The 22,045-nt window shown below is 38.0% G+C and overlaps 4 protein-coding genes and 2 long non-coding RNA genes across 21 annotated transcripts; 5 read left to right on the plus strand and 1 right to left on the minus strand.

Moving 5' to 3' along the window:
• Nucleotides 1-343: 343 nt before the first annotated feature.
• LOC124311404 (glutathione S-transferase 1-like) lies at nucleotides 344-1,559 on the minus strand. Its single transcript, XM_046775878.1, has 5 exons — nucleotides 1,458-1,559; nucleotides 1,154-1,388; nucleotides 977-1,087; nucleotides 738-905; nucleotides 344-634 (listed from the first exon to the last, which is right to left on the minus strand). The coding sequence occupies exons 2-5, from the start codon at nucleotides 1,382-1,384 to the stop codon at nucleotides 482-484; spliced, it is 663 nt and encodes a 220-aa protein (XP_046631834.1). The 5' UTR covers nucleotides 1,385-1,388; nucleotides 1,458-1,559; the 3' UTR covers nucleotides 344-481.
• A 1,073-nt stretch (nucleotides 1,560-2,632) lies between these two features.
• Nucleotides 2,633-6,877, plus strand: LOC124311009 (long-chain-fatty-acid--CoA ligase 5-like). The gene is made up of 9 exons (XM_046775241.1): nucleotides 2,633-2,825; nucleotides 3,291-3,451; nucleotides 3,785-3,908; nucleotides 3,984-4,253; nucleotides 4,323-4,522; nucleotides 4,595-5,221; nucleotides 5,291-5,512; nucleotides 5,579-5,896; nucleotides 5,970-6,877. The coding sequence occupies exons 1-9, from the start codon at nucleotides 2,795-2,797 to the stop codon at nucleotides 6,105-6,107; spliced, it is 2,091 nt and encodes a 696-aa protein (XP_046631197.1). The 5' UTR covers nucleotides 2,633-2,794; the 3' UTR covers nucleotides 6,108-6,877.
• Nucleotides 6,878-7,006: 129 nt separating this feature from the next.
• LOC124311007 (long-chain-fatty-acid--CoA ligase 1-like) lies at nucleotides 7,007-11,819 on the plus strand. Of its 3 annotated transcripts, none has more exons than XM_046775239.1 (9): nucleotides 7,007-7,134; nucleotides 8,493-8,653; nucleotides 9,380-9,503; nucleotides 9,576-9,845; nucleotides 9,917-10,116; nucleotides 10,217-10,843; nucleotides 10,915-11,136; nucleotides 11,195-11,512; nucleotides 11,581-11,819. In XM_046775239.1, exons 1-9 carry the CDS (start codon nucleotides 7,125-7,127, stop codon nucleotides 11,716-11,718), a joined length of 2,070 nt encoding a protein of 689 aa, XP_046631195.1. In that variant the 5' UTR covers nucleotides 7,007-7,124; the 3' UTR covers nucleotides 11,719-11,819. The 3 variants fall into 3 exon arrangements, with proteins under 3 accessions (XP_046631195.1, XP_046631194.1, XP_046631192.1); XM_046775238.1 differs by lacking the exon at nucleotides 7,007-7,134 and adding an exon at nucleotides 7,348-7,445; XM_046775236.1 differs by lacking the exon at nucleotides 7,007-7,134 and adding an exon at nucleotides 7,818-8,019.
• Nucleotides 11,820-12,090: 271 nt separating this feature from the next.
• Nucleotides 12,091-16,965, plus strand: LOC124310856. 3 transcript variants are annotated; one of them, XM_046774941.1, is made up of 7 exons: nucleotides 12,094-12,178; nucleotides 12,289-12,383; nucleotides 12,457-12,722; nucleotides 12,781-13,045; nucleotides 13,116-14,297; nucleotides 14,366-14,682; nucleotides 14,774-16,965. In XM_046774941.1, exons 3-7 carry the CDS (start codon nucleotides 12,486-12,488, stop codon nucleotides 16,781-16,783), a joined length of 4,011 nt encoding a protein of 1,336 aa, XP_046630897.1. In that variant the 5' UTR covers nucleotides 12,094-12,178; nucleotides 12,289-12,383; nucleotides 12,457-12,485; the 3' UTR covers nucleotides 16,784-16,965. The 3 variants fall into 3 exon arrangements, with proteins under 3 accessions (XP_046630896.1, XP_046630897.1, XP_046630898.1); XM_046774942.1 differs by having other exon boundaries at nucleotides 12,299-12,383; XM_046774940.1 differs by having other exon boundaries at nucleotides 12,091-12,383.
• Nucleotides 16,966-17,638: 673 nt separating this feature from the next.
• LOC124311562 lies at nucleotides 17,639-20,468 on the plus strand. 11 transcript variants are annotated; one of them, XR_006909883.1, is made up of 10 exons: nucleotides 17,639-17,747; nucleotides 17,885-17,995; nucleotides 18,441-18,519; nucleotides 18,590-18,772; nucleotides 18,850-18,893; nucleotides 19,153-19,293; nucleotides 19,617-19,660; nucleotides 19,733-19,817; nucleotides 19,930-20,059; nucleotides 20,312-20,468. It is a non-coding gene; the product is annotated as an uncharacterized LOC124311562 (long non-coding RNA). The 11 variants fall into 11 exon arrangements; XR_006909884.1 differs by lacking the exon at nucleotides 18,441-18,519 and adding an exon at nucleotides 18,970-19,046 and having other exon boundaries at nucleotides 18,590-18,783; XR_006909881.1 differs by lacking the exon at nucleotides 18,441-18,519 and adding an exon at nucleotides 18,970-19,046 and having other exon boundaries at nucleotides 19,132-19,293.
• A 156-nt stretch (nucleotides 20,469-20,624) lies between these two features.
• Nucleotides 20,625-21,867, plus strand: LOC124311579. 2 transcript variants are annotated; one of them, XR_006909928.1, is made up of 4 exons: nucleotides 20,625-20,658; nucleotides 20,736-20,854; nucleotides 21,164-21,263; nucleotides 21,449-21,867. It is a non-coding gene; the product is annotated as an uncharacterized LOC124311579 (long non-coding RNA). The 2 variants fall into 2 exon arrangements; XR_006909929.1 differs by having other exon boundaries at nucleotides 20,751-20,854.
• The last annotated feature ends 178 nt before the right edge of the window (nucleotides 21,868-22,045 follow it).

Below are 22,045 nucleotides of genomic sequence, written 5' to 3' on the forward strand. Positions count from 1 at the left end.
TAAGCAGCTAGGATTTGATAGCCGACAGCGATTAAAGATAATGCAAGTACGAAGATCAATAACCCGCGGAACTTTGTGCTGGCGCGTCCTTTTAACTTGTTTGAATGTTGTAGAGAAATCCTGGTCGTGAATAGCGACTGTACAAGGTAAGACGGATGGCAGCTGGAACCGCATCAAAATGCAAAACAGACGTCATCAACTGAGAGTTGTTTTTTAATGCGATAAAAGTCCTTGAAAAATATTTGCATTATAGTCTGCGTACGTGTCTTCGATGGCACCAGCATTTCAAGTTAATCGGGAAAATGATTCTCAGTCGAAAGATTCACGTGGAAGATTCGTTGGGTGTTTTTTAGATATTTATTTCATCTTTATCGAATTATTATTTTTTTCTTGATACATGACACAACGTGTCGGTAAACAATTGATGCAATATTAATTTCGCTTGGTAATGATACCAAGAGATTTTAAAATAGAACAAATTTTACTGAATTTTTGCCAGAGCACTTTGACCCATTTGTCCAAAAATGTTTGCACCCACCTGATTGAGGTCATGATAATCAGCAATCTGGCTTTTGCAACGCTCGATCCATTCTTTAATTTTTGGATAATCGTTGAAGATGGTTGGAATTAAGGCCTGTCATGCGATTTAAGTGAATACCGTTAGTTAGTTTGATGAATTAGGCAGGTAGTAATTGAGATTGCGGAAGGCAAAGAAACATGGACGCTCTCAAATGTACCTCCATAGTGGATGCGCTGGCAATCAACGATAGATCGGCAATAGTCAAGTGATTTCCAGCTGCGTAATCCTGATCGGCCAGGAACGTGTTGAAATAATTCATAGCCTCATCCCATTTCTTTCTCTTGCTCGCATCTATCGATGTTTGTCCGCGGAACATTATCGGAACCTTTGTCGCAATAACAGTTACATTTCAAATGACAAACCAGTCTTTTTTTTTTAAAAAGTGTAAATATTTACATAGAAGTCGGCAAATGAAGCGTAGAAAACTCCCAGATCGAAATAGAGTCGCTGATCGACTAGGGCGCGATCTTTTGGGTCTTTCGGGTACAACTTGTCGTTTTTACCGTACTAGGTTCAGAATCCTGTTGTTAGATTTCGCTTGAGAACATGGTGGGAATGTTGAGTGGTATTTACCTTGTTAACCAGGTATGCGCAAATGGCACGACTTTCTGTCACGACAAATCCGGAATCGTCCAAACAGGGAACGGTGTGCTGCGGATTGATCTTGAGGAATTCGGGTTGCATGTGCTCACCTTGCATCAGGTTGATTGTTTTCAAATTGATTTCAACTCCCACCATTTTGGCCGTTAGTAAAACAGCCCGGCACGGAGCGCTCATAGACATGTAGTACAAATCAATTGGCATTTTCCTAGCCGTACATACAAATTAAAAATTAAAATCACGCTATAATTTCCAAGCGATATTAAGAGAAACTTACTGGTCTGGACGGGATTACTTTCCAAAGTAAACGTTATTGTAAAGTCACGGAGCGTTGGTGTCAGAGATAAAACATTCTTATCGCTGTAAAATGTGTTTGACCAAAGTTCAAGCCCACTGATAAATGTCCAGCGTTCGTCAGAGTTAATTTGAACGTCAAAAACAAGTGATAGGAGAACCTTTTGATTGACATTAAACCGTTCAGACTTTGCAGGTTGCACTTTGTTAAATAAGAAATCGGGGCAAGACTCCGATGTGAATTCTTACGAGTTCACGGTCATGTTTACAGCACTCGCTGAATGTTATTGATTTTTCTCAAGTCTACTCTTAGATGGTCATTGCCTTTTTGATAATTCGATAAAAGTCTGCAGGAATGAAATAAGAAATACTCCGCTGATATTCTCTCCAACCAGTTTGTAGGACATTGCTCACGAGCAGGTGCCGAAGCAAAATTTCCATTCCTTATTTATGAACACCTGTTTGGCATATAGAAAGCTAGACATTAAAGTAGATATTCATAATATTCTCACCTTGATTTTGTGGGCATTACAGCATTTCGAAAACGACGAGAAAGTTACATAACATACGTAACACGTTGTAACATTTATTAGGCAGTCCTTTACCCTATACAAAATGCAAATTTTTTCTACTTGATTTTGTTGATCTTGTTGGAAATTTCACTTTTCTTTCCCTTCTATTAACAAATCATTTGTTTTTGTGAATCTAACCTACAACTGATATCTTAAAGGATAATGTCTGATTTTTTTTTCTTGCCAGTTTATTTCGTCTTGCTGGAAGGAAGAAACACAACATTTCTAGGTAAGTTGAACTGTAGATATACAAAAAAGCTCTATAGTAAGACTGGCATTTTTTCAAAATAAGTAAAAGAGAAATCGATTAAAACTCGTATCAATTATTGCGATGAGAGGCTGATAGAAATTTATTTCACCCGCACAGCAAACATTCATTAAAGCCGTTGAAGTGAAATCATTAGGGAAACAAGTAAACTCGCGCTGTGTTCGAAGTGGGAATTTTTGCCCTGGTTTAAAAATGCGCGGCGCTCACACTAACATGAAAGCTAAAGAATAAAATACGCAGATTGTTAGGGACCCGTCAAACCAGAATTTCTGGTTCGAAGCCCTAAAAAATCATGCGAGGGTATAAGAACCTACGACAAAAATGGCTGTGTTAATAGTGTCTATCCAACCTTCGTTGTTTCCCGTTCTTTTACATCACCGGAGTTCCCGACAGCGTTTCTTACATCCCATACAAACAGTTTACTGTGCCGGAATATAATTGACACTGAATGTTACTGATAGTTGCTGGAAAGTTTACATCATGTTTTCTTCGGATTCAGAATTAATTTTCAGTAAGTCATTTATTTATTCGTTATTCTAGTCAGAAGCTTTCATGGGACAATTTTTCAGCCCTCCTAATATAATTGGGATTAATTTAATGAATTTAAACTGTAATTACAGGGACAATCACCTCATTTAAAAGTCCATCCAGTCCAGTTAAAAAACAAAAAAGTCTAGTTAATTTACTAAATAAAAAAAAGAATCCCCTTTGTGTACGTGCGTCATTGCTCGAAACCAAATCAGATCATCGTGTGCTGATTCCGGTCTGTGTTGCCTTTCAAATGCCACTCGTTTTTCTAGTTTACCATCATTTTATAAAAAAACTGATTGGAATTCATAAAAAAAAAACCAAAATGAAATCTGTTGAAGCTACAATCTCCACAGTCCACTAGAAAACAAATGTATCCTTAATGATGTATTTAATGACGTGTAAGTTTTAATTCAAAACACTAATTGACATTTCTATTGTATTATAGCAGGGTCAGATGAGGAACAATATTTTGATTTCATTACCGGGGCGGCCGGCCTTTTGGCAGTGGCCGGAGTCGGAGTGGCTGCAGCTTCTGCGTACAATTGGATCAACAAACCTAAACCATCACAGTTGCCTTTCGAGTTGGACAACCAGACTTTAGTCGAGGTAAAAAGAAATTCTTGGAATTACTAGAGTACGGTTCTTGTCTGATTCCCCTTAGACACGAATTGATAACACGGCGCCAGATCAATTTCTTCTATATACCCTCGGAGCGATTTTGACAAGACCCTTCGAGGGTCGTAACTGATTTCTTAACTTAACATATTAGTTCATGTTACGCTAGAAAACAAAAAAACCAAAAAATTGCTCAAGAACAGGAATTGGTGTTGCCAATTTGCATAGACTGAAATTATCGCAAGTGGAACATCTCGCCGTGTTTTCTGTTGACTTTTTGAAATGTGACTGTAAAAGATGTGTAACACCTGCATTTCTTAATAGGGCCCAGAATTTATCCATTACTCCCATTTCTCTAAACAAGGAAATGCAATCAAGTTAATTAGCTACATCTACGAGGATGCCAAGACCCTCTACGATGGCTTCCGGCGCGGAGTGCGAGTCTCTAGTAATCCTAGTCTTTTATTATCCAGTGATTCCATTCGTTTCACCTCTTGACCTGTTTTATACTTGGGATCTATAGACAACGGACCCTGTTTGGGATGGAGAGAGGGCCCGACCGACGAGTACCAATGGCTCAACTACCAAGAAAGTTTGTTGCGTGCTCAAAATTTCGGCTCCGGTTTAGTGGCCCTTGGTCTTCGACCTGGTCCCGAGACTCTGGTTGGCATCTACTGTCAGAATTGCCCCGAATGGGTACTCAGCGAATATGGTCTCTACAGCTTCTCCATGGTCATTGTGCCCCTATACGACACGCTGGGACCCGACGCCTGTCGCTACATTATTAATCAAAGTAAGAATTCTTGTTTTTTAATTCCAGTCTGTTGGTTTTGTTTGCTGACATTTTTTGTTTTGTTGACAGCCGAAATGTCGCTAGTTATCTGCGACAATGAGGAAAAATGCAAATTGTTACTCAATAAACCTCCCGACTGCCTCAAACAACTGGTCCACATCAAACCCATCTCGAAAGAGACGGTTGAATTGGCCAAACGTAAAAACATCAACATATTGAGCTTCGAATGTGTCCAGAGAATTGGCGCTGAAAGGAAACACACTCCCATGGTAATACTAGAAAATCTATAACAACATGTTTATGGCTTCAACGGGTTGTTATTATATTTTCTTTCTTTCTAGCCACCCAAACCTGAGGACTTGTGCACCATTTGCTACACTTCCGGAACAACTGGGAACCCCAAAGGTGTTATGCTGACGCACGAAAACGTAGTCTCGAACGCCAGCTCCGTCCTGCTCCAATTGGGTGACGAGAAACCCAATAAAACAGACGTCATGATCTCCTTCCTCCCCTTGGCCCACATGCTGGAACATATTTCCCATGTAGGTGTCTTCATGGGGGGAGGAGCTATCGGTTTCTTTAGTGGCAATATCGCCAATTTCATGGATGACATGATCGCCCTTAAACCTACAATTAGCCCGGCCGTCCCTCGTCTATTCAACCGCATTTACGACAAGGTCCAAAGTGGCCTGAGCCATTCGCCGCTGAAGCGCTTCCTCTTGAACGCGGCCCTCAGCTCCAAGGAAACCGACCTCCGACGTGGAATCGTGGGGAAAAACACTGTCTGGGATAAACTTGTTTTGAAGAAAGTTCAAGACAGCATGGGCGGACGCATCCGATTGATCATTGTCGGTTCAGCTCCACTAGCTGGAGCTGTCTTGAATTTTATGCGTTGCGCCCTGGGCTGCATCATCCTGGAAGCTTACGGACTGACGGAATGTGCTGCCCCCACCACTCTCAGCGTTCACGTATGACGAAAATATTAGATAAGATCGAATTTCTCCAAACTGTTCTAATTTTTTGTAATGTTTATTTAGGGAGACTATACTACAGATCATGTTGGTGCGCCGCTACCATGCTGCGCAATTAAACTGATTGACGTACCCGATATGAATTATTACGCCGCCAGTGGCTGCGGAGAAATTTGTATCAAGGGCACCAATGTCTTTAAAGGTTATTTTAAGGAACCGGAGAAGACCAAAGAGACTTTAGATAAGGACGGTTGGCTTCACACTGGTGACATCGGCACCTTTTTGGACGTATGTTTTGTGGTGTAAATTAATATCCTGCTACTGACAACATAAACATATGATTTGAACTTGCAGAATGGAACGCTTAAAATCATCGATCGCAAGAAAAACATCTTCAAGCTGTCCCAAGGCGAATACATTGCCCCCGAAAAGATTGAGAGTATTTATATCAAAAGCCAATACGTGTCGCAGGCCTTCGTTCACGGCGAAAGCCTCAAGTCTTGCACGGTTGGAGTCATCGTGCCAGACGTGGAAAGCGTCAAACGTTATGCGGAAGAGCGCGGTATTCCCGGTGCCCATTCAGTCCTCTGCAACATGCCTGAAATCAAGCAGCTTATCATGAACGACATCACAGATCTGGGGAAAAAAGGCGGTCTGAAATCCTTCGAACAGGTTTGGCTTTCTGTTATTCTAATTTTAAAATTGCTAAACTTCTTGGTAATGTGTGTTGGCGTGTCTTATTTAGGTCAAAGATATCTACTTGCACCCAGACGCCTTCTCCGTGCAGAATGGCTTGTTGACACCGACACTCAAGTCTAAACGCTCTGAACTTCATTCCTTCTTTAAATCCCAACTCGAGTATGTGTACCGCAAATTCAACTAGGAACGAAACCGCACCGACTGTCTGGTTATCAGTTGGGGCGTTTACGTAATCATATTTGTAGTACAATATTGTATTTTACCATATAAATCTAATAATATTGCTCACCCTATATCGTATGGAAATCTGTATCTCATACTGACTAATTTTCTTTTTCTCTAGTATTTTGAAAGACCCTTTGTAATTTAGACTTTGCTCTAAGATTAAATCCCCCCCCCCCCCCCGAAAACAGTCCAAGAAAGATTTGCCCTTTTAGCACAAAACATGGTCAGCATACGATATGAGCAAAGACGGCAATCTGTTTGATGTACTAAACATTTTTTAAAATTAGAATAACTTTCAGCTTAGCTTTTGGTGTTATTGAAGCATGCTCTTCTTTGCCATAAGCGTTGATATTGGATACATTTTCCTTGTGGACCCCAAATAATGAATTAACCAAAAACGAGAGCATGCGTTTCTCATATTACTAAAAAAAAAGTCGATTAAAAGAAGATTTATCTTTCCTGTCCTATTATCTTCTTTCCTTCTATTTTCTTCAAAAGTCTAAAATGACCGGCCCCAATGACCCATCCAACTCCCAAGTTGCCAAGTTTATATCAACGTACATCTCGCGATAGTTGTTTGGCTCGCAAGAAAACTAAAGTCGGGGGAATTCGAAGAATGTAATTCCCAAAAAACCATTCACGTGAACAGTATTTATGGGAGACGGTATTTTTCGCGATAGCAATTAAGTGATGTCAAGTATTTCTAAAAGTTTCCCAAATAACGTTTTTTTTTTAAAGTAACATTTTCCAGGAATGATGTATACAATTGTGAATTACATGGCGATTGCAGAAACGGAGTGAGAGAAATGGTGATTGTTTAGTCTATTCAGAATCCAGCTTTATTACGTAAAAGAAGTAGTAAACTAATTTGTTGCAGCATAAAGAAACAAAGTTGGGATATCCATCCTAGTATCCCATCCTGATCCTCAATGGAAGGGATCAATTATTCCCAAGATGAAAAGAGTCCTCAACGAATATGAAAAGTGGTAAGTCCAGGCTTAACAAAAATTAGACTCGAACATTTTCTCTTTCCCCGAAAGGTATCATAGGTATATAACTATTCACCTGTGTATATATAAAGTTCGACGCAATTTGAACTCTCTGAATATGATAATTCGAAAAAGTAGATCGTAGACTGAACAAACTCGTCAAACGAGATTTTCTTTTTCAAACGAGTTTCAGTTCAAAAACGAAGTATAGGAATAGCTTAAACTCAATAAGAGTGTGTATACCTAGCGTTAGTTGTCTTCTACAGATTGCGCTATGCTTTCCACCTTTTCGCACTTCGTCATCCCAGGTAAACTCTTCGAATTTCAATTCCCCAAATGATTAATCAACAGATTAGAGATTATTCAGTATTTTCTTATAGCTCTTGTATATTTGTTTACGTAACTAAAATACTAAATTCACCATCTAAAGTGACGCACGAGCTTAAATTTAAGTTTTTTTAAGAGATTCAGTTCCGAAAATCTTGTTTGATTTTAATGTCTCTAAAAATTGGTTGATTGTCCAATTAATTTTAGATTTCTAATGGAATAGTTTTTTTTAAAAAAAGAAATAAAATGCGCCAGTCCTTCCTCATTGGGCAATCCGGATCGTGCCATCACGTGATCTCTCTAGTCCTTCCCCTTTTTTCTTCCCCCTATACAGTATACAACAACAAATCGATATTCGCTTGTTGTAGTAGTGGCCCGTGTTCGTGGTGGCCAGAAGGTGCTGACGTTTTCAGTTGGTCCTGGAACATACGAGTGCTACGTACGTACCATTTCATCATCCCGATACTGCAGCAGTGTATGCGTTTTGTTTTGTTCGTAAATTATACGACAAAACTTCTTTCATGTTTGCTGCCGCCACAGACGAGTTTGCTCACGGTAAAACATTTTTGAAGCTGAAAATTGTGATGGCCAAAACGCGTAGTGTCTCTCGTCATTTCTCTTATTTAGTTGCCTTGAAAAATTGGTTTAGTAAATAGTGACAAGTGAAAGTCTAATGTTAAGGCTGCTCGAATTCAAGGTCATGGGTGTTTTGTTTTGTTTTTATTAACTCGTACCAATTTGATACCCTCGAAATGTGATACGAAAACCGGTTCATTATGCATTTCATTGATTCAAAGTGTTTCTCTCTTGCTATTGGTGGAAATGTTGGCATGAACAACGTAACTAAAATCACGCCACTTTCTGTCATACGTGACTCCCGGCCTCCCGCCAATTGTTGCCAACATTTTTTTGTTATTGGGAATTCTTTGTTGTTTTGTGTAGTCTAAAAGAATCGATGGATTGCTGCAAAACAAGAAATCCGAACCTTCATCTTCTTTTAATTCAATTTCCTTATTAATTTCTCACAGACAAGGATGAAGAACAACAATATTATGATTTCATCAGCGGGGCGGCAGGGATGTTGGCCATTGCTGGAATCGGAGTGGCGGCTGCTTCTGCATATTACTGGGCCAGGAAGCCACGTCCATCCCAACCGCCTTTTGATCTCCAACATCAGACGATTGTCGAGGTGAATAACAAAACATTGAAAAATACTGTGCGACTGTCGTCTGTTATTATCGCTGTTCAAAGTGCAGAATTTCCGCTTTCATCACCAGGAAATCGATGGTCCTTAGTTGAAGAGGGACACTAGACCCTTTGTCCTTTCGAAAATGTTCTGGTTGTTTATCGCTCATTCAATTATTTCCCTATGTCTGGAACTGACCATAAAAATAATTCATTCGTTATTAGCCCTGACGAAGCGCAAGGTCATTGACGAGAGTATATAGCCAAGACAAAATTCCCTGATGAAGGATCTGGTCATGCATCAAAAGTGGGAAATTCTTTTTTCTTTAATCCAAGGTTATTTTTAAATAAAAGGCTAAACCTTGAAAAGAAATAGAAAAAAAGGGAAATAACCTGTTCATTTCTACAAGTACGCCTGGTATATTTTTTCCTGAAAAGATGTCCCCTTTTCACTAACTTCTTAACAATTAGTCAGAGATATTAGCTTCGGTTAAAGAAAGTGCACGCATTATTTTAGCGGGCCATTTTTCGGTACTGCTTGCCAATCGCGTGTATCGATCTAAACCTTTAATTAGATGAAGAATCCCAACACACTTTTCAGGATTTTTAACCTTTTTCTTTAATTTTGTAAGGCATATCTCAAGGAATATTTTGTTTTGCATTTCAACTGATTTTTAAAATTGTTTGTCAAGTGTTTTCGTGACGATTTTAAAGTTCAGGTTCTATGCAGGGCCCAGAATTGATCCACTATTCCAGATTCACACAAAAAGGCAATGGAATGAAATTTATGCGCTATCTCTACGAAGATACCAAGACATTGTACGATGTATTCCCGCGCGGAGCGCGAATCTCAAGTAATTAAATATCCTTTTAATCGTCATTCTTGTAAAATATGTGATACTAACCCTTGAACTTGATGTATACAGACAACGGGCCTTGCTTGGGATGGAGAAACGCCACAACCAAGGAATATCAGTGGATGAATTATAAGGAAACCATGTCGCGCTCTCAAAATTTCGGTTCCGGTCTGGTGGCTCTTGGCCTTAAACCCGGACCGGACACTCTGGTGGGCGTTTATAGTCAAAACAATCCCGAATGGGTGTTGAGCGAATATGGTCTCTACAGCAACTCCATGGTCGTCGTACCGCTTTACGATACTCTGGGTCCCGATGCTTCTCGTTTTATTATCAATCAAGGTACATTTAAACCACATTTCAACCACCTGTTTTTGGTCAACTAACGTCAATATTTTTAATGATTTCTGCAGCTGAAATGTCACTTGTTATTTGTGAGAATGAAGAAAAATGCAAGTCCTTGCTCACCGATACGCCCGTCTGTCTCAAAATCATGGTTCATATCAAACCGATCTCTAATGCAACCGTCGAGTTGGCAAAAAGTAAAGGCATCACCACCTTGAGTTTTGAATATGTGGAAAACCTTGGAGCTCAAAACAAACACAAACCTACGGTAGTCTCTGCCAATCTGCTGCCAATATAAATGAATTAAATTTCGCGCTTTAACGAAATCTGTTTTTTTTTTTCTTTCTTTCCCCTGCTTGACGCAACAGCCCCCCAAGCCGGAGGATTTGTGCATCGTTTGCTACACATCAGGAACGACAGGAAATCCCAAGGGAGTCATGTTGACGCACGAGAATGTGATTGCCGACGCCAGCGCCATTTTACTTCACATGGGCGACGAGAAACCCAACAAGACGGACGTCATGATTTCCTTCCTTCCACTGGCCCACATGCTGGAACGTATTTCACATTTAGTTCTCTACATTGGAGGGGGTTCGATCGGCTTCTTCGGGGGTGACGTCCGTAATTTGATGGATGACATGGTCGCTCTTAAACCAACAATTACGCCGGCCGTCCCTCGCATATTCAACCGCATTTACGACAAGGTTCAAAGTGGCCTGAAGAGCTCGTCCGTTAAGCGCTTCCTCTTTAACACAGCCCTCAGCTCCAAGGAGAATGATCTGCGGCGTGGCATTATGGGGAAAAACACCATCTGGGACAAACTTGTTTTGAAGAAAGTCCAGGATGCAATGGGCGGACGCATCAGACTTATTGTTGTGGGTTCGGCTCCACTAGCTGGGGCTGTCATGACTTTTATGCGATGTGCCCTCGGATGTGTCATCATTGAATGTTACGGACTAACGGAATGTGCCGCCCCGACTACTCTCACCGTGAACGTAATTATAACAAAAAGAAATTATTACGAACCTTTTAATTCCAATCAACTAAAATTACCTTTGATTTCCAGGGAGATTTCACCCCAGAACACGTAGGCACGCCAATTCCTTGCTGCGCAATCAAATTGGTTGACGTACCCGATATGAATTACTTTGCTGCCAGCGGCCGTGGTGAAATCTGCATCAAGGGCACCAATGTCTTTAAAGGCTACTTTAAAGATCCTGAAAAGACTAAAGAAACTATAGACAAGGACGGTTGGCTTCACACCGGTGACATTGGCACCTTTTTAGACGTATGTTTGTGTTGTAAGGACTATAAGATCCATGGCTGATTCTATTTTCGTCCCATAGAACGGAACCTTAAAAATCATTGATCGCAAGAAACATATCTTCAAGTTGTCACAGGGCGAGTACATTGCTCCCGAGAAAATTGAGAGTATATACATGAAGAGCCAGTACGTTGCACAAGTCTTCGTACACGGTGAAAGCATCAAGTCATGCGTCATTGGAGTAATTGTACCCGATGAAGAATTCATCAAACAGTATGCGGAAATCCGGGTTTTTTTCGGGAGCTTCTCCGTTCTCTGCAACGTGGCTGAAATCAAGCAGCTTATACTGAACGACATCACAGAACTGGGGAAAAAAGGTGGACTGAAATCCTTCGAACAGGTGAGATAAATGATTTTTATTTAGATTTTTCTTGTCAACGGGCATTTTATCAACAAAATTGTATACAGGTCAAAGATATCTACTTGCACCCAGAACTCTTTACAGTTCAAAACGGTTTATTGACACCGGTACTGAAATCTAAACGTCCGGATCTTCGTACTTACTTCAAGCGGCAACTTGAGGAAATGTACAGCAAACTTGACTAACAAGAATCTATTCTTCTATCTACAGCATGTCCTGCAATCTTATCTGTTATTATATTTGCCAATCTTTTGATTTGCCGAATACAATAATTGCTACAGGGAAATATACATTTTCTATTAGAAATTGATGAAAACATTTCACATTCATCCCCAACCCAATGAACCCATTGCTCTGCCCAACCCTTGCGCAACTAAAACATTCATTGGTAAAAACTAGTAATAATGCTGAATTTACGAAGCATTAATTAATCTTCATGTAGCAAGAGTCCATTTACACTAAATAAAATGAAATAAATGAATTTTTATTTGTTTACAAAAAAAGTAAAATTCTCGAGAAAACAACGGCAACCCTGTTAGCTCTTGAATGTTCCTCCATCACTGTGGTCTGCACTACGAGCACTTTTCTGAATTTCATTTTCTCTTCAAAATTTCATTTACTTATAAGGAAATTAATAACCGAATAGTAAGACCTTTTATATGCTACCTTTTATATGCTAGTGGGCTTTGAGGGAATTTTCTGATAAAGTGTAAGGTTGTTAGGGACTAAATAGTTGACTGAAAAATAATTTGCAGTGTATGCTAGCACGTGCGGCTGTTCTGGCTTCTGGATTCATTGACTGTTGAAGATATAGAAGTATCAATATTGACTAATTTAATAATAACTGACAGTAAGTATTAAATATTTATTACTGTAGATTTGAAACTTAAATGTTTAAAAAACTCTTATTTGCCAATTTATAGGTTAAACCTTCCCGTCTGGTTACATAAATATGGCGGCACCAGATGAGTTGGTGGAACCAACTAATACCATTTTAAGGAATCAAGTTTCCATCGAACAAGACAGAATTGTTGACAGAGAACTCTTAGCAAAGGCTGTAACAATGTCAAGTGAAGCGAGATTGATTGATTTTGCATTTATGAAGCAAATTTCATCCAACGATTTCCCTTTAGTTGGAATCATGGTGGCAGACCTCCTAGACAGTATTTCAATACCTGTTTCACTTAATGTAGGTTTGGATATATGTGTTCATTGTTAAGTTCTTTAATGAGACTGTGTATTTTTAGGATTTTTCAAACTTAAAAAGAAATTCGGAAAAATCTTTCTATGGCCAAGGATACAACATCTCATATGATACTTCTCTGAGAGATGCTTTGGAAATCGATGGTTCTAGAGTTTGTCCTTTAACACATGCAAACATTGAATTATCATCACTAATTATTCAACACCTTGGACTGCCCAGCAATGAACTTTTGAATGTTCGAGCAAAACTTAGAAAACTGCTTTTGTATGAAATTGGTGGGCATTATATCTTTGATTCCAATCAATTAGGTAATATCTTTATAATTTTAAATTCTTTAAGGATATTACTATAACACTTTTGCTTGTGCTTAATTTATAGATACCATTGGAACAGTGATCCTTCAAATACCTGTTGAAGAAGGTCACGAAGGTGGGCATTGGAAGGTACAACATAATGGTCCGAGTCAAACGTTTATGAATGATTCAAAAAGCGACACAAATTTTTATTTGTCGGAATTTTACGGCAAATGCAAACATTCAATGGAAAAAGTAACTAAAGGCTGCAATGTGGCGCTTGTCTTCGAAATCGTGTGTACCAATGCCAAGACTACTATCCCTTTGGATTATCCAGTTATATTAACTGCCTTAAAGGAGATCAAACAATCACTTAACCCTTGGACACTTGATTTTCCGGAAGAAAACCTGAGCAATAACGAATTTCTGTGCCTTGAGAAATCTTGGGACAAACAGGTTTTATATTTTGATCTACAGGAAAACTACGAAAAACGAGACCTCAAGTTTCAGCTCCTTCGAGGAAAAGATAAAAACTTGGCCCACCTTCTCCAGTGTTGCTCATTTCTCGACGTACATCTTGTTAATTTGATACAACAGGAAGCAGGAATCCCTCAGCCACACACTGCTGATTCCGTAGAATCATCTGGAAATGTTGGTCAAGAATTTTCCTGGCAATGGATCGACACTGAAGACAACATTCGGAATTTGGCCTTGAAATTAGATTTGGAGCAGCAATGTGTTGGACCCTTTCGACCCCACGTCAATTCAAATACAGTTATTCAAGAAACTGAAGAAATGACGCAGGAAGAAGATTCTAATTCCGAAATGACAACTGTGAAACGATGCTCATATCGCAGCGTATTGGTTATCTGGCCCAAACATCATTCGGTGTGGATGTATTGTCGTTACGGTTTACCTTCACTGATAACCCGAATGGAAAATTTACTTGCTTCGACGTCACAGTGGCAAGAAGAGGAACGTAAAAGGGTAACTCGGGACTTGCGTCAGTTAGTCCATTATTGCTGCGCTCAACCTAAATTGGTGTGGACCAACATCGATATGCAAAAAGGCGAATTGACGTGGAAATTGCTGTATTTCTGCATCACACTACGAGCTCGTGAAGAAGGTCTCACTTTGTTGAAGACTCTGGGCGCCGATTTTGAAGAACAATGTCAAGAATTGCTTGAAATTAGTACGGAGGCGTTTGAAGGAATTCAAAATGAACTAGTAGCTGAAGCAATAGCTAAATTCCAATGTGTAATTGCAGGTTAGATTAAATAATTTTTTTTTATTTTTGCATTGATTGTTGAAATCTCGTTTAATGCCTTTTTACAGGCTGGGTTGACATGGCCGAACTGGTAAAACGGATGATAACCCCAAACCGGATTTTAAAGCAGTTGATTCCGATTATTAAATTGGCTGAATGCCTGCTTGATGTCAATTGTGTGGAAGGAGCCAAGATGATAGGAGATACAATTTCGACCTTCTTCATCAATATGGAACATGGAGGACCAGCGTCTCAAGCTTCTCAAGCGTCAACGGTTACACTTTTGTGTGTAAAAGCATACCTCGGCATGGTTCTTACGCTAGAGAGAAATCCGAAGACTTCCGATCTCACAAGAATGGAATCTTTCGTTATCTTCTTTTCTAGGGTATGTTTTCAATTTCGCCCTGATCCAAAAACATTTCAAATTATTTATTTATTCTCTTTTAATATTTTTGTTATCCATTTTGATTTCCCAGTTACGGTCATCAGTGCAGTGTCGCTTGGTGTTAGATTTGGAAGCTCCAAATTCATTGATAAAGATGACTTTATCTTCCGGATTCATGTTCCACGACATGTGCAAGATTTTGTCTCATGATTGCAACTTCTACGCGCCACCCGTCAAGCTCAACGCAGAGGGTTTGTTGAAATGCTATATTCGATTCGGAAACGTCGATTGGCTTCAATCACTAATCAACAAAATATGCCGAGCTCCCCAACCATCAGAAATCGCAGAGAAATTCAATACTTCCAAGATTAATTTATTGACAAGAATTATTTCTTCATCGTCGCTCGTGGAATTGGCCGAATCTTCTGTACCCGCCAAGTCTACGATGATTTCGTTAGTGAAAAACTATCTGTTGTTGTTGGTTGACCACTTTTCAACTCTAATTGGAAAAGATTATCAAGTTCTGGTTCCTGAGACTCCTGATGTTGACATGCCTCGACGTGAAACTTTGCAGAAAAGCTTGTCATCGTGTATCCTGTTTTTTATGCGGATGGATCCGATTAATTTTTCAACGGAGTCACTCTACTGGTCACTTATCTCGTTGCTACTTGCCAAACTTACAATTCCTCAGTTGTTTCATTTCTTGATCCAACTCTTTCAAGGTTTCACGACCACCCAGCATGGCCTCAAAAATGGCATCATTAAACATGTCTGCGAATTCCTCTTAACTCGAATGAAAGAAAATGTAACAGTGATGCATAGCCGAGAAGACATCCTCAATGTGACAAGGTGTTTCATTCAGACAGGAAGCAAATCACTAATCCGATCGTTTCTGGAGCAAGTTTGTGCAAACGAAATAATTGGATTTTGGACCCATACCGACAAGCAGAAGTTGTTCAAACTCTTGGTGTCGTCCTGTGATGTTTGGGGACAACTCTCTTCATCGAAGAAGTTAATCGTTTTGGAAACCTGTAACTACATCGTCATAAACGGAATTAATGACATCATCCGAAAGTTGGATTCTCCAAGTGCTTCGACCAACATCACACCTATACTCTTCGAGTGTGTCCAACTTTTCATTCTGACCGAAAGGAATCGTTTCTCTGATGGACTGCGTTGCGTTGCCTTTGTGTTTCAAGCTCTCGTGGCCAAGTTATCGAATTCTCAGTTAATGGACCTTGTGATGGGCGTTTTCGTGATGGAAAAAAACGAATTTCCCGCTACAAGAAAAATCTCCCGCTTGTACAGTTGGTATCTCGATACATGCAGGCGATTCTTTAGCCTAAACTTTGTGCCGTTAGTTGAAACGGATTTGGAAATAATAGTCAAGATATTTGATTGTCTGCTGTGGCTGAATGATGATATTTGCTGGAAGAATTTCGCCTTTCAAGTTTGCGAATCTTTCCCTACAGAGGAAAGTAATCTCTTTGTAGTTGTTATTGTGAGCAGTGATCCCTTTCGAAAAGCTCTGTTGGATTCCCCTTCCGCTTTTAACGCCATCATCACTATCCTTAACCATTGGATCGATGCCTCGGTTTCTAAAAACGAACCTCCTTTCATATGGAAGCAACACAAAGCTGTCGTGCATGGGCATCCTCAAGTGGAAGCTTTTCTTCGTTCACATGAAAAGCGAATGTTTTACTACAAATTTACTTCCACCAAAGAAGCTCAACATTTTTGCACCGAACTGAAAGTGAATGGTCCCTTGAATGGATTCAGTGTCAAAGCGACGACGCGGTCAAAAAATTCCAGCTCTGGAAAAGTGGCTTACTGTGAATTATTAAAAAATCGGAGTCATCACAAACATTTATTGCTGGAATTCGACAAAAGGAAATCCGAGGTGGAAGGATTGAAAAAATTGCTTGCAAGCTTATTAGAAGAGCGTGACACAGCCAACTTAAGCCCACTTGAACTCGCTCGTCCAGAAGAAACGGATGAATCCTCATCAAGCGAAATAGATAGTGACTTATGCATCGTGTATGAATCTTCAGCGGTCAAACGAAGGAAGATTGACATACCCACCTTTACCGTGGTTGCCTAAAATTTCGATTTTGAATGGATTGCTTTTTAATTACATTGTTTTTTTGGTGAAGCACAGTGACACTTTTTGTTTTTATGTGGAATTCGACACCTTTTGATTCTTATTTTTGTTTAATTTATGTTGTTTTTTAACGATACTTGGTTGTGTGGTCAATTGACACAATAAATCGTTACAAAGAAGAATTTTTTGAAATTTACAATTCGATCAGTCGAGATTTTTGGATATTTTCTAGCGATCCGATATTTAATTGAGATTTATCATAATGTGTTTCTTTTAGGTTTTAGAACTTTTGCGGAACTATGGACTTAATGAAAAACTGGAAGAATTTGTTTAAATCTGCAAAGTTCTGTAAATATTTATCTGCTATTTAGGTCATTGTAGTCTTGTGTGTGAAAAACATTTTTCCACATCTACAGCATTGTGTCTGTCTTGAGGTTTTGGTCACTCTTAATTAGTCATTTAATTTCAGGTAAATTTGTAAATTCTTTGCCATTGTGCTACAATTTGAAATATTTGATAAAAGAAGAGGTTGCTTTTGATTATGAGATTTTGTAAGTCACCATCTCCTTATATCTCCTTATACCTAACTGATGAAACTGATGTTTAACAGCTTTTTTATAATATCTCTTTTAGAGTGCGCCATAAGGGACCTGGAGAAGAAAAGGTGAAACATAAATACTTGATAGATTACGAATATTTTGGTTTATTTTATTTTATTTTCTGTCCAGTGTTTTCAATCGTCCGTACTCCGTAGATGCCAAGGGCTGTCACCAGCTGTCAAAATATTCAGTGTGTTTAGGGATTTAACTATTCAGCCCTGTATTGGTAGGGGGAGGGGGGGGGGTCATCAATTCTTGAGACGACATTCCGCTTGACATTTCTTTTCCTTCAAGACGCCGTCCGAGAAGGTTACCTTAGCCATTGGCTTATGGCGGGGCATTTTCTTTCCTCACATTTTTCACTGGTAATTCCTGTTTTTTTTTTTCATTAAGATTACTGAATTTAAATTGTGTGTGTGCCGTGTGATTAATTTACGGGTTAGCCTACTTGTTTGAAACTTTGTTTCTGATAGTAATTAAGTTTTAATTTTTCTATTAACAGTCTGGTGTGAGCTTCTTCATTGCATTACGTGCACGTGATCGCTGCCTCGTCATGAAGAGGGTCTCTACTATTTTGCAAGACAACTAAGATGAAAAGAGGAAATTTGAAAAGGTAATTAAGTACTTGTAAGTTAAATCAAGAAGTCAATCAAGTACCATTTTAGAATTTTGTTCTTGATGTCGGAAGACAAGTGACATCTTATTTTGGTTTTCCATGCAACAAAAACTTCATAGAAGCGGTTTCTGTGAAAATTTTTTTGTCAGTTAGTAATTAAACAACCACATGGTTAGAATTTTGCTTGAATTTAAGTCTACATAAGTGTGCTACATTTGCTTGTTCTTTGCTTAGAATTAACCTGGGTAGTACATAAAACTCTTGATTTATATTGTCAAGTACTTTATGCATCTAAATGAGAGCTTTTGTGAAAAAATCTTGATCAGCTTGTGTTGTGGGTTAGCATTTTGCTTAAATTTAAGTGGACATATTTGTGCCACATGTGTGTTTGTCTATAATTAACTAAGGTTGTACATTGAACTCTTTGATATTAACTTGACAGTTGAAAAGTACTTTCTGCTTCTAAATAAGACCTTGTGAAAAAAAAGGCAGTTTGTGAAGAAATGAGCAATTTTTATCAAGTAGAATATTCCGTTTTTCTTCTAATACTAAAAAATATCATTGGTTTATTAATTTTTTTTTGTTATATAGGTTTCCTTGTTCAGTTTATGAGCTGTTAATGGTGTTGTCTGGTGTTCAGTTGAGAGATGCCTTGAGATGGATGATCAACTGCTGCTGAGCCTCTTAGTCATAGTCTTTTTGGACGCGGAGAATGGAGACGCTGGCCGAGTACGTTTAACTTGGCCATTGCAGGCAACTTTCTCTCTTGACATGGTAATCATATGGTAATAATTCCTGCCTTTATTCCTCAAGGTTATTAAATTTAAATATTTTGTGTGGTGAACTTACAGGGATCATGGCTTGTAACTTAAACTTGCATGGTTAATTGCTAATGGTAATTTTTCTTTTATCTAATGGTTTAATTTGATAATTTCTAATGATTCTTTAATGGTTATTTCTCTGGTCCTGAGGTCTGCTGTTCATTTTCTCCAAAATGTCATCTCTTGGTTTATGTTGCACGTTTCGTCACATTCAGTACTTTAGAATAGTAAAAGCAATAATTTTGATTAACTTTGAAATCTGAAGACTTTATTTCTAAATTAGAATTCTATTACTTTATTTCTGAGATTAAGTTTTTATTTTTTTATCAACAGTCTTGTGGAGTTTAAAAGCTTCTTTATTGCTTTACGTGTACGTGGTCATTGCCGTTTAATGAAAGTTCTCTAAGAGGGTCTACTACATTGCAAGACAACATCGTGATGGAAATAGGAAATCTAAAATGGAAAAGTAATAATGTAAGTATTAGTGAGATAAATCAAGGGTTAGCATTTTTCTTATTTTTTTTTTTTCAATTTATGTGTGCTACCTTTGCTTGTTGTCAGTTAAGAATGTACTGAAGTTAAACATTAAGTTCTTGATTCAAATGACATGGCAATTACTAGGGCAATCCTGCTTATAAATAAGACAGCTTTTATGAAAAGGTTCTAATCAGATGGTAGATTTGTTAATTGTTTGACTTATCAAAACAGAAATTTAAATTCCCTTCATTCTTTAAAAGATTAAATGAAATTGTGATGATGTGATGATCTTAGGCCATCTTCTTTATATTTTTCTCCAGTTAAATCATGGAAATCTTAAGTGTATGATCGCCTTAACTGTTAAGTATTTGAACCATTTATTATAATTGCAATCTAAAATTAAACTTGCATTTTTTGTTTTACTTTGAAAATATAGGTTTCCATGGTCAGTTTGATGTTTGAGCTGGTTTGCTGTGGCTGTTTGGTGTGCAGTGATCTTGCAGGAGAAATGCGTTAAAAAGGTGATTGTGTAGACTTGCTTAAAATGGGAAAAAAGAATTATTTTGATTCAATGAATAAGATAATTGTTTTGTTGTAGTCATGTTGTTTAGAGTTTTTTTTTTTTTTTTTCAGGGATTAAGTGCCGCAACAAGTTGGCAACATGGCAATCTTATGCTACTGAGCCTGACGCCGTCTTCTAAGGAAACTGTCAGTTACATTGTTCGTGCGGTCGACTTCAAAATTCTTCACAAATATCTCAAAGGTAATTTAGTTTTCAGTTCATTAGGGTTTCTGAATGTACAGACAATTAACAGAAAGAAGATTTAGAAGAATACAGATACACATTGGTCAATCTGTCATGCCTATGATATATTTCTGTCGTGGTCACAGAGTCTTATCCCAGTAGGTGTTTTTGTCTCTGATTGGGGTTAAGTGATAGGAATTATGTAGATAATTGAATTGTAAAATAGTACTTTGATCTATGATAATAATTAAGGTTTTTTTTTTCATGTAGGATTAATGGTTTGGTGAGACTGAGCTTTTTCATGGTGGTCGAAAGTTCACATGGAGCCAACTGGTGAAGGGTGTGGTGAGGTGTTACATCATGACTGTGCTGGTGTGGGGAAGTGCTGCATGCCATCTGTGGTGTTGGTATGAAATATTTTTATTGCTTTAACTGTTTTTATTTTATTGCTTTAACTATAAAGTGTTTGAATCCTTCATTTCATATTTGTTGTCTGAAGTTAAAACTTGAAATTATTGTTTTGCTTCGTAAATTTTCATTGGAATTTTTTTCACATTTCGAAGTGTTATTCTGTTAATTGATGTTCTTTTGCTCTTTAGTGTGCAGTTCATTTTTGGGTAAGATTCTTTTTTCATATTACCTATAGATGACTTTGAGAAAATTACAAAGACTGACCTTCATTGTTGTCATGCAGGTGGTTGTATTGCAGCCAGCTGGTGAGAGGGAGTTCAAGTTGAGTTGAGCTGAAGGTTAATGAACCAGTCGATAATGCTGGTGTTTAAAGTTGAATATCAATGAAGACATCTTGAAATGGTAATTTGGCTGTTACGTGTTGTAACTGAGGAAGTTTCATGAAGATAATTAAAATATTATAGCAGGTTAATAGTTTTTCTGAAAAGATAGTTGCTTGCTGAATTGTAATTTTCTTTTTGATCTAACTAGAACATTGTATTCCCCTTTTTTGTGATTTTCGACATTTGTTGCTGCTCGGATTCGATTAATTTTTAAACTTAACGGGACATGACTTTTCTTTCTTGTCTTCCATCACATGTTTTTTTTACAGCTGATACAAGCTTGTAAAAAAGACATATGTTAATTAATGATTTTTCTTTTTCACTACAGGACTTGGGTGACAATGTGATTTTCAATATGCTGCATGCAGTTTTTGTTATCAATAAGTGGAGAAGTATGACTGGAAGCAAAGCTGCAAGAAAAGGAAATGGTAATTGGACTGAAGTATTATTCATGACTTGGGAAGTGTCTAGTTTTTTATTGAAATGTTCTGTCAAAAGAATAACTCCAAACTGATGAAGGAAATTAGTGGTGGAATTTTATTAAGGAAAAGTTAAATGTTAAATTCATGGTTTTCCTGTCTACCTAGTATAATATCCCTGTTTATTCTAATAGGTCTCGGAGGAAATGTGCAGTCGTTTCGCAGTCTGACTCCTGTTCAAGCTGTTCCTATCCTGGATTGTGCTGGAATCTTTGAAGTAGCTGATCCTGAAGGTGTTATGTTGGAGTTTTCTTGAAGAAGCTGATGTTGGTGTTATCTACTTACTGTGCCAGTGCGACGTGTCGATAAAAATATTGCAGCCATGTAACATGTGATTGAAGTAACCTTAAGCTATTTTGTTTTCTAATATGGTTTGTTGCAAACTGATGCTAGGTTAAAAGTTGTGGTTTCTGATTTTTCCCTCACCCCACTTTTTTTAAATAATTCTTGAGATGTTGAGGCTAACTTGCAATATTTCGTTGTGCGTTGAAATTTCTTTTTGATATTTTATTCACAACTAGCGTGAAATGTTGAAATAAATAAAAACAACAACATTTATGAAATCGAATTGTTAAATAACTTAATCAAATAAAAAATATATTCTAATATTTCAATAACAAAATTTAAATTAATTGAGTAATTATTAATTTAAATAAATTAACTTTGGATCAATTAATTTAATTTCTACAATTTTTAGCCAAAATGATGGAAATTTAATTAACGAAGCGTCC

This window comes from Daphnia pulicaria, chromosome 8 (genome assembly GCF_021234035.1).
Source record: "Daphnia pulicaria isolate SC F1-1A chromosome 8, SC_F0-13Bv2, whole genome shotgun sequence".
NCBI lineage: Eukaryota > Metazoa > Arthropoda > Branchiopoda > Diplostraca > Daphniidae > Daphnia > Daphnia pulicaria.

Bases quoted from the DNA above. Each gene is read 5' to 3' on its own strand.
- LOC124311007 (XM_046775238.1), top strand. From the start codon at position 7,412: ATGCTTTCCACCTTTTCGCACTTCGTCATCCCAG. The intron at 9,846-9,916 runs GTACATTTAAAC...TGATTTCTGCAG, and splicing joins TCGTTTTATTATCAATCAAG to CTGAAATGTCACTTGTTATT. The intron at 10,117-10,216 runs GTAGTCTCTGCC...TTGACGCAACAG, and splicing joins AAAACAAACACAAACCTACG to CCCCCCAAGCCGGAGGATTT.
- LOC124311404 (XM_046775878.1), bottom strand. From the start codon at position 1,384: ATGCCAATTGATTTGTACTACATGTCTATGAGCGCTCCGTGCCGGGCT. The intron at 1,088-1,153 runs GTAAATACCACT...TTCTGAACCTAG, and splicing joins GCGCATACCTGGTTAACAAG to TACGGTAAAAACGACAAGTT. The intron at 635-737 runs GTACATTTGAGA...ATCGCATGACAG, and splicing joins CCAGCGCATCCACTATGGAG to GCCTTAATTCCAACCATCTT.
- LOC124311009 (XM_046775241.1), top strand. From the start codon at position 2,795: ATGTTTTCTTCGGATTCAGAATTAATTTTCA. The intron at 2,826-3,290 runs GTAAGTCATTTA...ATTGTATTATAG, and splicing joins GGATTCAGAATTAATTTTCA to CAGGGTCAGATGAGGAACAA. The intron at 5,897-5,969 runs GTTTGGCTTTCT...TGTCTTATTTAG, and splicing joins GTCTGAAATCCTTCGAACAG to GTCAAAGATATCTACTTGCA.
- LOC124310856 (XM_046774940.1), top strand. From the start codon at position 12,486: ATGGCGGCACCAGATGAGTTGGTGGAACCAACTAATACCATTTTAAGG. The intron at 13,046-13,115 runs GTAATATCTTTA...CTTAATTTATAG, and splicing joins CTTTGATTCCAATCAATTAG to ATACCATTGGAACAGTGATC. The intron at 14,683-14,773 runs GTATGTTTTCAA...TTGATTTCCCAG, and splicing joins TCGTTATCTTCTTTTCTAGG to TTACGGTCATCAGTGCAGTG.